This window comes from Schistocerca gregaria, chromosome 6, assembly GCF_023897955.1.
Source record: "Schistocerca gregaria isolate iqSchGreg1 chromosome 6, iqSchGreg1.2, whole genome shotgun sequence".
NCBI classification, from domain to species: domain Eukaryota; kingdom Metazoa; phylum Arthropoda; class Insecta; order Orthoptera; family Acrididae; genus Schistocerca; species Schistocerca gregaria.
The window spans coordinates 498,121,306-498,134,548 of record NC_064925.1 but is presented as its reverse complement, the minus strand read 5'-3'; the positions used below and the strand labels follow the sequence as shown (position 1 = coordinate 498,134,548).

At 39.7% G+C, this 13,243-nt stretch overlaps 1 protein-coding gene across 3 annotated transcripts in view; it reads right to left on the bottom strand.

Moving 5' to 3' along the window:
* The window catches only part of LOC126279033 (uncharacterized), a 158,263-nt gene that overhangs the window by 78,256 nt on the left and 66,764 nt on the right, over nt 1–13,243 (bottom strand). For all 3 annotated transcript variants that reach the window (XM_049979430.1, XM_049979429.1, XM_049979431.1), the window contains exon 4: nt 12,794–13,010. In XM_049979430.1, the coding sequence (XP_049835387.1) occupies nt 12,794–13,010 (217 nt within the window). The remainder of the gene's footprint in view (nt 1–12,793; nt 13,011–13,243) is intronic.

Below are 13,243 nucleotides of genomic sequence, written 5' to 3'. Positions count from 1 at the left end.
AACATATAACATGAACAACAAGTGTTCCAAAACACTTCCCCGAGACACATCCGATGTTACTTCTACATCTGTCAATGACTCTCCATCCAAGATAACATGCTGCGTCCTCCCTACCAAAAACTCTTCAATTCAGATGCTAACTTCATTTGATACCCCACACAAACATACTTTTGACAATAAGCATTATGTGGTATTGAGTCAAATGCCTTTTGGAAATTAAGAAATACTGCATCTACCTGACTACAATGATCCATGGTTTTCAGGATGTCGTGTGAGAATAGTGCAAGATGGGTTACATATGATCACATTTTCAGAACCCATGCTGCTTGGCATGGAACTCTGAGATATTTAATTACATTTGAGCTCAGAGTATGTTGGAAGATTCTGGAGGAAATGGGTGTCAAGGCCACTGGATGGTAGTTTTGTGGATCACTTCTGCTACTCTTCTTCTAAATGTGCGTGACCTGTGCTTTCTTCGAACTACTGGGCCTAGTTTTTGTTCACGTGACCTATGTTAGAATACAGTTAAAAGAGGGGCCTAACTCAGCCACAAATGTGGCATAGAATCTGATATGAATTGCAATGGCCCATGGACCTTTGTCCAGTTTTAACGATATTAACCATTTCTCAACACCAGTGGCACTAATACTTACTTTATGTGATCAAAAGTATCCAGACACCCCCAAAAACACACATTTTTCATATTAGTTGCATTGTGCTGCCATCTACTGCCAGGTACTCCATATCAGCAACCTCAGAAGTCATTAAACATTGTGAGAGAGCAGAATGGGGTGCTCCGCAGAACTCATGGATTTCAAACATGATCAAATGATTGGGTGTCACTTATGTCATACAACTGGAAGTGAGATTTCCACGCTCCTAAGCATCCCTAGGTCCATTGTTTCTGATGTGATAGTGAAGTGGAAACATGAAGGGACGTGTACAGCACAGAAGCGTACAGGCCAACCTTGTCTGTTGACTGATAAGAGACCGCCGACAGTTGAAGAGGGTCATAATGTGTAATAGGCAGACGTCTATCCAGAGCGTCACACAGGAATTTCAAACTGCATCAGACTTCAAGTACTATGACAGTCAGGCAGGAGGTGAGAAAACTTGGATTTCATGGTCGAGTGGCTGCTCATAAGCCACACATCATGCCAGTAAATTCCAAACAACGCCTCACTTGCTGTAAGGAGCATAAACATTGGACGACTGAACAGTGGAACAACGTCGTGTGGAGTGATGAATCGTGGTACACAATGTGGCAATCCAATGGCAGGGAGTGGGTATGGCGAATGCCCGGTGAACGTCATCTGCCAGCGTGTGTAGTGTCAACATTAAAATTCAGAGGCGAGGGTGTTACGGTGTGGTTGTGTTTTTCATGGAAGGAGCTTGCACCGCTTGTTGTTTTGCGTGGCACTATCACAGCACAGGCTCACATTGACGTTTTAAGCACCTTCTTGCTTCCCACTGTTGAAGAGCAATTTGGGGATGGCGACTGCATCTTTCAACACGATCGAGCACCTGTTCATAATGCGCAGCTTGTGGCAGAGTGGTTTTTGTATGTAAATGGTCATCTGAAATCTGAGTTCACTCTCTCTGCATTTGCTTTGCCACCGTCAATTTATTTAAGTCTCTGTCTAGTCCATGATTATCTGGACACTAACTTTGCTACCAAAAACAGCACCTATTTCTTTTAAAATGTTAATTGTGTTTGCATTCAGTGCTTATTTATTGTGTATGTATTAAAATGTTCATATGTAATAATACAAAAAATTAGCTGTTACATATGTAAACATAGACTTCCGCAACCATTGTCACAGTCAATAAAATTCTTCTGGGTTTGAGGCCACATTGTATTGTTAGCAACACACCATGAGGAAGGCATCTTGCAATAGTCGCCGAAATATCAGAATTTTATAGTTGACAATGCGGCCTCAAACCCAGAAGAATGTTATTGACAACTGTTACATATGAACAGAATATCTTTAGGTATTGGGAACAGTCCTTTGATAATATTCTGCTACCACAGCCACTGAAGGAATGGTGAGGGGACCGCAGCACCGGCTGCTTGCCACAGTGCCAGCAAGGTTACTCTTAACAATTTACACAGTAATACTTTGCATCTAGGGGCAGGTTAACATTGGCGTCACACAGAGATAAATGAATATCTTTCAAATAGTGTTTATTTTCTCCGCTTTTGGCAGCATCAGTAAAATTGCCATGTTATTGCGAAAAATTCATATATGCTCTTCTCCAGAGCTAAATACTTCGAGTTCCTTTTTGATATTCAACACTGATGCCTCTTTATATAGTTTGCTGAAAATATAAATCCTTCTACTTGTTTTAGTTGCCTTTTGCACTAATGTAATCATTGTTGTTACAACTGTCTCATGGTCACTGGTACCAGTTTCTATGTGGATAAGAATGAAAGAGGTCAAGTCTATTGATTGCTATTAAGTCCAATACATTTCCATCATGAGCAGGTTTCAGAACTATCTGTTTGATGTAGTTCTCAGAGAACACATTTGGAAAAATTTTGCAGAACATCTTGTAGTACAAAACTGTAATCCTCCCAACTGATTATTAGATGACTGAAGTCTCCTTCAATGATGACAATTTAATTGGGGAATGTACATCTTAGTGAACTTACATTTTCTCTAAAGTTTTTAGTCACATCTGGATGTAACTCTGGGGGCCCATGGAAGTACCTGATTGAAGTTTATGGCCACCTTTCATACTGAGTCTTGCTGAGACAATCTCACACGCAACTTCATTCTCTGTTTCAGTGCATTTGAGTTTCTTGTCTACTGCGACAAAACTACCACCTCCATTTATCACTAGCCCACCACATTTCCATATACGCTTAAATTTACCCCAAAAATCTCAATGCCGTCGGTTCTGGGCTTTAACCAGCTTTATACTGAATGTCAAGCATTAGCTTTAACCAGCTTTCTGAACTTAGTGTAATTTGAGTTTTCAGCTTTTTAGGATGGGTTCTATTTATGCATGTATTTGAAAATGCCTCAATAGCAAAAACTGTACAACAATGGAATGAAAGTAAAGTGAAAGTTAGTTCATCTAATATAGAAAAATGTGATGGCTGTGAACCCTGTTGTAACCAAAATAATGATCATGATTTGTGTACCAGTCACCCAAACATCTGCAGACACAGCTCACTACACTTGTGAGCAATAAATAAGAGGAGGTATCCCTTCCACATTATCTGCATGACTCCCCACACTTGTTATATGCTTCAGAAAATGGCTAACCTTAAGCATATTGCCATCAGCAAGCAGTAAATACAATCCCAACATCATAGATGATTTGTATCAACAAAAAACCGATCCTGATGAATCAAACCTTCCATTACGTCTGTTGCCCAAGAAAACCAGATTTGTTAAAATACCTTTTGTATGGCCTTACAAATATATTTAGAGAAAATGGTGTGGATGTGTCACCTTTTCATTGACATACAAAATCCAGCATCGAAACATCCATAATGAAATAGCTACTACAGACAAATTCGCCGGATCCAGGGTTTACAGAAAAGAGTGCATCGATTGCGAAGTTTCATATGTGGGCCAGACTGGTATGAAGTTTCAAATCAGATTCAGTGAACTATTGCTTAACGAGTATGGACAAATTAAACATAAGTCGGCCTTTGCAGAACACCTAAAATCTAGTGGGCACCGCTCCCTGACAATGAGCAATTTACATGTACTCCATACCACCAGTAAAGGGAAAAGGCTAAATCTTTTAGAGAAAATTGAAATTCTGAAACACTTCGGTACAGGGAAATGTATTTTGTTGAATGATCAACCGGTTAGCAGAAACCAGTCTTATTATGATATTATGGAAACCAATTTTCCAGCACATCAGTAGCTTTTACTGTGAATGCCACACAACTTTTTCACTTCTTACTCATCCTTTTATTGATTTTATTGGTTTGACTAATGTTTTAGTGTCTTTTATGATCTACTGCTTGACAGTTTTAAAAAATTTTATAGTTAATAGATTTCTTTTTACCATACCAATTTTGTGTTTTTGAGCCTATTTCATTAATATTCTTGCACTAAATTCAATTTTAATAAGTCACTGTATTACCTAATTTGTCTTCCGCAGAAGTGATTTAGTTATGACAACGATGTTTGGTTTGTGGGGCACTCAACTGCGCGGTCATCATCAACGCCCGTACAAAGTCCCAATTTTTACATCAATTTTTTCTACTCAATCCAATCTAGCCACTGTCACAAATTATGATGATAACACAAACACCCTGTCCCCAGGCAGGGAAAATCCCCAACCCAGCTGGGAATCGAACTCAGGACCCCATGATCCAGAGTGATGCAGTCACTTTTTGTTAGCTCATCGGTTAGCCAACGCAATCTGCCTTTAATGTCTAGTATTATGGTCATGATGTTGACTATACAGCTCTGTGTTTGTGTGGCCAGCTTGGAGGGCTGACATATCCTGTTCTTGACCACATTGTCCGCTATTTGTCAGCTGTATGCAATGGTCCATGCTGTGTTTGCCAGAACGCAATTGGTTCCACGTTACATAATATTTCTTAATTTTTTTTTTGGTTTGTCACAGTTTTCCTGTCCAGCAGACAATGTAGTAATACTTGGAATTGTATTCCCAGTTCCCAGTTCCAAGTTCTGTAGTTCTTTTACTCATCCCATGACAATAAGGTGCCCCTGGTTCCTTACAAAATTAATTGTGGAGACGACTACAAAGCCAGGAACTGTGTCTCTTTTTTGTTTTTGTTTTTATATTAACTCTATTTACCCATTTAGTGTCTCTTTTTTATATTAACTCTATTTACCCATTTAATCTGCATATGCCTCACGATTGTCATGTTCACATTTACATCAATATGATGATGCCCCAAAAGCGTGAAACGTGTCATTTCCTGTAATTAAAAGAGATTCTGCAACTGAGGCCGTTTCATTTCAAGAAAATTTCATTTAAAGATATGCTTTAGACGTCAGTCAAGAGAAACAGAAAAATCTTTACACAAATACTCTTTTTACTTTAGCCCTCGCCAACCTCTGGGATCAAACAATATTGTAGCAGCCATTGTTTCATTATTAACCTATTTTATTTTTAACATCATATTTGTGTGATAACTTATGTAAATTGCAGTAAACTATACCAATACCACACAGCCAATTTGTAAAGTGATGTCAACTTCAATGATATGAAACATATAGCAGTCACTAGTTTCCAACATCAGTTTGATCTCTGTATGAAGCATAAAACATGGGTTCCATTTCATTTGTTGGCAATATGAGTTATTTATGCCAGCTGCAGCAATGCTAATCCGATAGACTGTTGCTATATGAATCATGTCAATAAGAGACGCCTGTCTGATAATGTTTGTTCTTTATTACGTGGCTCGAACAGCAACTGCAGCAAAAATGACACCATGACAATGGAGAGATTATGTTTCTCCTTGGAAGTTACATCAGTAGGGAACAGGAGTCTTGGAACTTGCATTCCATCCCAACCACCACTTTGAATGCTCCACTGTTTAATAAAACAACCTCTCCAGTCCTTTTCCTTCCTCTTCAACCCTTCTGCTTGAAGAAGGAGCCACTGGCTGCGAAATCTTGCCAATCATAACAGTCTTTTGTTTGTGTGTTCTGGCACCACTTGGTGAGTAGATTTTTTTACCTATCCAAATAAATAATTTTACCACTGCGTAATAAGTATGACTCCACCCATGCAATTGTAGCTGAAAGCAATTTTGATGAGTCAGCAACAGAAATTTCATTTCTTTTTGCTGAATATGATAAAACATTTAGAGAGACAATTTACTTTATCTAGAAAGTAACTTACATCAGTTTGTACAACAAGAAGCAGAAAAGAGAGTGACACACAGTACTGATACCGAAGCAAATACACAGACGTGAAAAAAAAAAAAAACACTGCACTGTTACTAATTATGAACTTTGCGCTGTTTATGTACAGAACATTGTCAGAGACGATATTGTTCATCAACAGTACTGCACGTTTAAAAGTAAAGGAAAGTGTTCACGATGATAAAGTTTAAAAGTAAAGGAAAGTGTTCATGATGATAAAGGGGTTAGCTGCCCAAATAATACTTTACCAAACAAGTACAAAACTTATACATGTTAGTGTAACTATTCAGTGACAACCTCAAGCAAAACAGGGCAAGAAAATGGTTACATAAGTAGAAATATCTTGAAACATCAAGAATACCTCATTTTACTATATCAAACAAAGGCAAATCCAGGTTGGAGTACTGACAATATAATGAAAAGGATAGATAGCTGCTCACCATATACACTCCTGGAAATTGAAATAAGAACACCGTGAATTCATTGTCCCAGGAAGGGGAAACTTTACTGACACATTCCTGGGGTCAGATACATCACATGATCACACTGACAGAACCACAGGCACATAGACACAGGCAACAGAGCATGCACAACGTCGGCACTAGTACAGTCTATATCCACCTTTCGCAGCAATGCAGGCTGCTATTCTCCCATGGAGACAATCGTAGAGATGCTGGATGTAGTCCTGTGGAACAGCTTGCCATGCCATTTCCACCTGGCGCCTCAGTTGGACCAGCGTTCGTGCTGGACGTGCTGACCGCGTGAGACGACGCTTCATCCAGTCCCAAACATGCTCAATGGGGGACAGATCCGGAGATCTTGCTGGCCAGGGTAGTTGACTTACACCTTCTAGAGCACATTGGGTGGCACGGAATACATGCGGACGTGCATTGTCCTGTTGGAACAGCAAGTTCCCTTGCCGGTCTCGGAATGGTAGAACGATGGGTTCGATGACGGTTTGGATGTACCGTGCACTATTCAGTGTCCCCTCGATGATCACCAGAGGTGTACGGCCAGTGTAGGAGATCGCTCCTCACACCATGATGCCGGGTGTTGGCCCTGTGTGCCTCGGTCGTATGCAGTCCTGATTGTGGCGCTCACCTGCACGGCGCCAAACACGCATACGACCATCATTGGCACCAAGGCAGAAGCGACTCTCATCGCTGAAGACGACACGTCTCCATTCGTCCCTCCATTCACGCCTGTCGCGACACCACTGGAGGCGGGCTGCATGATGTTGGGGCGTGAGCGGAAGACGGCCTAACGGTGTGCGGGACCGCAGCCCAGCTTCATGGAGACGGTTGCGAATGATCCTCGCCGATACCCCAGGAGCAACAGTGTCCCTAATTTGCTGGGAAGTGGCGGTGCGGTCCCCTACGGCACTGCGTAGGATCCTACGGTCTTGGCGTGCATCCGTGCGTCGCTGCGGTCCGGTCCCAGGTTGACGGGCACGTGCACCTTCCGCCGACCACTGGCGACAACATTGATGTACTGTGGAGACCTCACGCCCCACTTGTTGAGCAATTCAGCGGTACGTCCACCCGGCCTCCCGCATGCCCACTATACGCCCTCGCTCAAAGTCCGTCAACTGCACATACGGTTCATGTCCACGCTGTTGCGGCATGCTACCAGTGTTAAAGACTGCGATGGAGCTCCGTTTGCCACGGCAAACTGGCTGACACTGACGGCGGCGGTGCACAAATGCTGCGCAGCTAGCGCCATTCGACGGCCAACACCGCGGTTCCTGGTGTATCCGCTGTGCCGTGCGTGTGATCATTGCTTGTACAGCCCTCTCGCAGTGTCCGGAGCAAGTATGGTGGGTCTGACACACCGGTGTCAATGTGTTCTTTTTTCCATTTCCAGGAGTGTATTCCTGCCATATGGTGAGTAGCAATCTATCCTTTACATAATATTGTCATTTTATTATATACGAGATGAAGTAATAGAATATAGATTTCAGAAGTGTATGTGCAGTGAGAATTGGAAACGAGGTGGAATGACTATTTCCTTCAAATAACACCTGTTGCAAGAGCTTCAGCAGGTACTACAAGTTAAACTGGCTAGAAGACTTGTTGATGTTCCAGTCAACTCACGAGTAGCGGCTTCAGTCATGGGATTTACAATATGATAATAGTTATCCAGAATAATACTAACCACGGCTGACGAATTTTGCTGCCAAAATAATAACACCAGTTGAGGGGATCTAAACAAGGGAATGTAGTTCGACACTGATTTCTTCCCAAATGCACAGTATAAGAACTTGTTCAACAATGTTAGAAAATAGTGCGAAACATTTCAAGGGAGCCAATGGGAAGAGTTTACTCTTAGGAAAGGTAAGTACATAATTACTGAAGGAGGTACGGAAAATAATCAGGAGAGAAGATTGGTAGTGAGAGACTAGAGATGACTTGGGGGCAGCAAGGAACAAGCATAGGCTTGGAGCAGTGTGTAGTCGTATGGTCAACAAATGGCAAGATATTGGCCATTTCATCTATATTAAATAAATGTGGGGAAAACATTGAATGTTCTGCGGTCAAGATGGAAGTAGTAATAAGGACTCCAGTAGCAGAGTTCAGTAGAATTAGGCTGTTAAGTTTTTGACAGCAGACTTTAGAAAGGCATGCTACTAATTAAATATTTTTCCTGTACTAGGATAGCAATCGCAAATATGTCAAAAATTTAACTAACAATTTTTTTCTAACTGAACATGCACTCAGTTAAACTGAAACTGAATAAATGCTATTTTGCAGAATATTTATGTTCATATGTTCCCCTCTCATTAGTTAGCCAATCCTTGTGATTGGTTTACATGAGTATGTAATTTTTTTTTTTTTTTAGTGCTTAGGTGACATACACATACAAAAATTAAAATATGATGACTAGACTAGTTACAGATGTCAATGTAACCATTCTCAGATCACATTCATTTTAGAATTTTAGACACAGTTTGAACAAAAACTGGATATACTAATAATAATCATATGCAATAACTTGTACTTGCATAAGAGGCAAGTTCAGTGAAACAAAGTTTAGTCGTAGCAGCACATTAAAAATAAGACTGGTTCTACACTACGGGTAATAAAATTGTAATGAAACATGAAATATAAAATGGCCAGGATTGACAAGTTTCAATACTTCCATAGTGTGGCCTCATGGAGAAAATAAAAAAAAATGAGTTCTTCATCACCTCAACTCCATTCGTAACAACATTCAGTTCACTATGTAAATAGAGGAAGATGATTAATTGTCTTTCTTGGACGTCCTAGTTGGATGGAAGACTGACAGTCCTCTGGGGTATTTAGTTTATCATAGGCCTACTCATACTGATTTGTATTTGCAAGTATCAAATTGTCATCACCCGTTGCAAACTATGAATGTGCGTAAAACACTTGTATGCAGAGCTCACATAGTAGATCTAGATAGTTTGCCTTAAGAGCTCACACACTTAAAGACAGAATTCAGGCAAAATGGATATTCTACCCGGCAGATTAGCAGGGCACTATCAATTAAAACAAAAAACCAGGAAGTGGATAAAGAGAAGAACATGCTTACAAAATCTTTAGCTTTTGTTCTTTCTGTGTGCAACATTTTGTTTAAAATAGCAAGAACACTCCATAAATTTCAGGTGAAAGTGGTTTTCTGTCCACCACCTAAGATTGCAGACCTGGGATCACTGAATGACAGCTTGTTATTGTGGAAGGCTGGAATTTACGAAATACTTTGCCAATGTGGTATGGCTTACGTAGGTCAGAACACACACAATGTGGAAGAACACTGCACTGAACACCAATGATGCAATCAACTTTTGCAACCAAGTAAGTCCACTATTGCTAAAAACTGTATTTCTTGCGGACATTTAACAGAGTATGAGAAAACAATGATCCTGACCTTTGGGACTTCGTTGTTAAAGAATCCCTACAGGTCCACCTAGAGGAAAATTTCATGAACTGTGACAGCAACTAGCACTTAGACAGTGAGTGAAACTCCAACATCTCCATGATTTGCTCTAATTGAAGATGACAGACTGAATCGATGGCCACAGTGAGCAGTAAACCAGAGGACAGCTGAGATCTGCAGTGTCACTAGCGAGAGGACTGCAATCGGGAAATGTGGCCTGTTTGTCAACTTGATTTTGACGCATGAGCAGAATAATCCCAGCATGCCATATATTGTTGATTGGAGGACATCTTGTCAGTCTTTGATGGCTCACATAAGGATAACTGGCAGGTGCCCAGTCAAAATATCATGGAATGGCAACAAGCTGCAAGCCTGAAATTTGTTTAAACATTCAATTCAGTAGGAAAATTTTAAAATTTTCAACATGAATGGGCTCAAGAGGAATTTACAGTACTAACTGCTGGCTTTCACTAGTGACATAATGCTAAGAGCTGCTATGATTTCACTCATGGAGTGCATTTTAAATTCCAATCCCCCCATAGAAATTATACTTTTAATTTTTGTTGCATAAGAGAAACAAAATATTGTCTCGTTCCCACTACAGCTTGAGTTTCTTTTAAGACACCTAGTTAATTTTCTTTTCAATAAATTGTTAAAGTTATTGTGTGGCAACTGTTTCCATATACTGCTGATACATCCATCTTTTACCTTCTTCTGCCTATAAATATACAAATTAAAGTCCTCTGATGTGGTTTATGTCTGTATATTTGGGCTAATCTCAGGAACAACTTCAGAATTCTGATATGATTTTCACTAACAGACTGATTCCAAAGGAAGATTTGTGTGTATAAATTATAAACATTTTGTGCAAACTGGCTGAACTACGATGAATTAAAGTCCACTACTACTGTGAAAATGTCATTGTCATCCATTGCTGAACAGCATAAATGCTAGGAATAACATAAAGCTTAACGACTGCAGCACCAGGCCAGCAAAAGCTACTGTTACCTGGAGGCAGTGCGAGCTTCTGCTACCAAGAGTCAGCACAGGGTACCAATACTGGGAGGCCAGTGTAACTTCCTACTGATTTCCAAATTGACCTGTAATGCAGGATGTATCTATTAAGCTGATAAGAGCAGTTTTAATGACCGTTACACCAGACAAGTTGTCCAGCTGTAGATACTTGGAGTTACCTATGTCAAGCCAGGATGGGTCACTAGTTTATTCACAACTGCATATCACAATCTCCACTTGCACTATTTAGCTAAAGTGCATTTTTTTATATTAGTTTTGAGTTCTTCAAGATACATATTTTACTTTTAGTTCGTATTGTTTATCAGTGTATCCACTACAGCTGTACAGCTTTTAAATGAGGCACTCAACCTGTTTTCTTTCAAAGTAGCTTATATTTGAAGCTGTGTACAACAGTCTCCAGCTTCAATTTATTTATGACAAATATTTTTCTAGGTAGGAATACCAAAAATGTAGGAAAATACAGGTTGTTACTTACCCCCCCCCCCCCCCCTCCCAACACACAACAAAAGCAAGCACACCTTACGCACACACAGCTGCCAATGCCAGCTTCTCTGGCCAGAATGCATACTGGTCTCAGATGCTGGAGTTGGCAGGCGGGTGTGCTTGAGATGGGGCTTGCTTTTGTGTATGTGTGTATATATGTGTGTGTGTGTGTGTGTGTGTGTGTGTGTGTGTGTGTGTGTGTGTGTGTGTGTGTGTGTGTGTGGAGGGGGGGGGAGTGGGGGGGGGGGGGGGGGCACGCATGCGTGTGCGTGCACCTCTTTTACTGATGTAGGCTGAGACCAATAGCTTTATGTGAGCGTCTTTTAATTGTGCCTGTCTACAGTTTGATGTGTCTTCTTTATGGTAAGTAGCAATCTGTCTTTTCCTACATTGTTGATATTCCTACCTGTAGTTTCCATGTTTGAAATATTTTTCTAGTTCACATTGTGTATTGTGATCTCCATTACAGCTGCATATTTTTTGTTTTTGTTTTACGTCACTAAATTTGTTTCCTTGCAACAAATAGTTGTTCTCCGTGTCAAGTCCTTTTTGGTTTACTAATAAAAACTAAATCTGTGTAGCACAGTCTTCACTTGAGTTATATACATTTCTTCCCAATTCTAACTATAATTTACTTATGATCAATATTTTTTTAGTTCAAACTGTGAGTCATGATGTCTATTACAGCTGCAGAACTTGTTTTTAAGACACTCAATGTGCATTTACTTACAAGAAACATTTATCTTATTTATATATATATTTGATAATAATATTTGCAATTGAACTATTTTTTCCGAGTGTAGTAAATTTTCAACAATATGATGCCTTAGTTGCCGTGTTGTTTTCCTTAGTTGCCATGTTGTTTTCCATATCTGTCAAATGTTCACTTTGAGTGCTCTAGCCTATTCAACAAATTTACTAAAATGTATAATATACAAAATATATAATACATTAAAACAAAATATGTCACACTTTGAGTGCTGTACATACAAGACAACAATTCTGACAGTGTTAGAACCCCAACAGGAACTGTCTTAAGTTTCAACAAATAAGTGAACAAAGTGCTAATAAGACTTAGTAAAAACACATAAAAAGTGGCATATTTTAGGTTTACAACAACACAACTTATTTTCAATGTTGTTATGTTTTGAATCTCTTTAAGTACTTCAGTGTTTTAGTCTGAGTTGGGCGGCTATAAGCACATCTGAAGATGAAATTGAATAATTTCAAAACATTAATGTGAACAATATACAGTATGCCAATAAAACAGCTGACTGGATTATCCAGTAACAGTCTGCTAATGAAACACAAATGAATACTCCAAAGATTCCATACATGAACATGATTCACATCAAAACAAAGTCACCTCTGTGGTAACCAGTATTAAGAAGTAATAATACTATAATGTTGAAGATAAGGCTTCCTGCCACTAAAGTTTTTCTATTACACTTTAATTTTAATACAGTATTAATAACAAAGCTATATCATAAAATGCTACTGATGTATCGTACCTGCTCTGGGATTTGCAGGATCCAATGATGGTGGTTTTGAGCTTGTGAAACCGAATTTCTCTAATAAGCTTTTCTGCCTCTCCATTACTTCTTCTCCCAAACCAGCTTCAATTAATGCATCTTCTTCTTTCTCTAACTCTAATTGTTCTGCCTCTTTCATTGACACTGACAAAGCCAGTGCCAACTGTAGATTTTGATCCTTAGGCACACCAGTGCCCTAAGAAACAGAAACTCAAATTAAGCTTTACAAACACACAGAAGCAATATATACAAGTGTCATATAAAACATAATGTACAGACAACCGAAGTCACGATGTCACCAGACTGCATGTCGTAACAGAAACAGTTGATATGTCACCGAAGAAACATATTATCTGTGTTCTTATTGTGACACACCGTGAAAGTGAAAACCATGTTTAATTGAGTCTGCATCAAAACAGTTTACAGTAA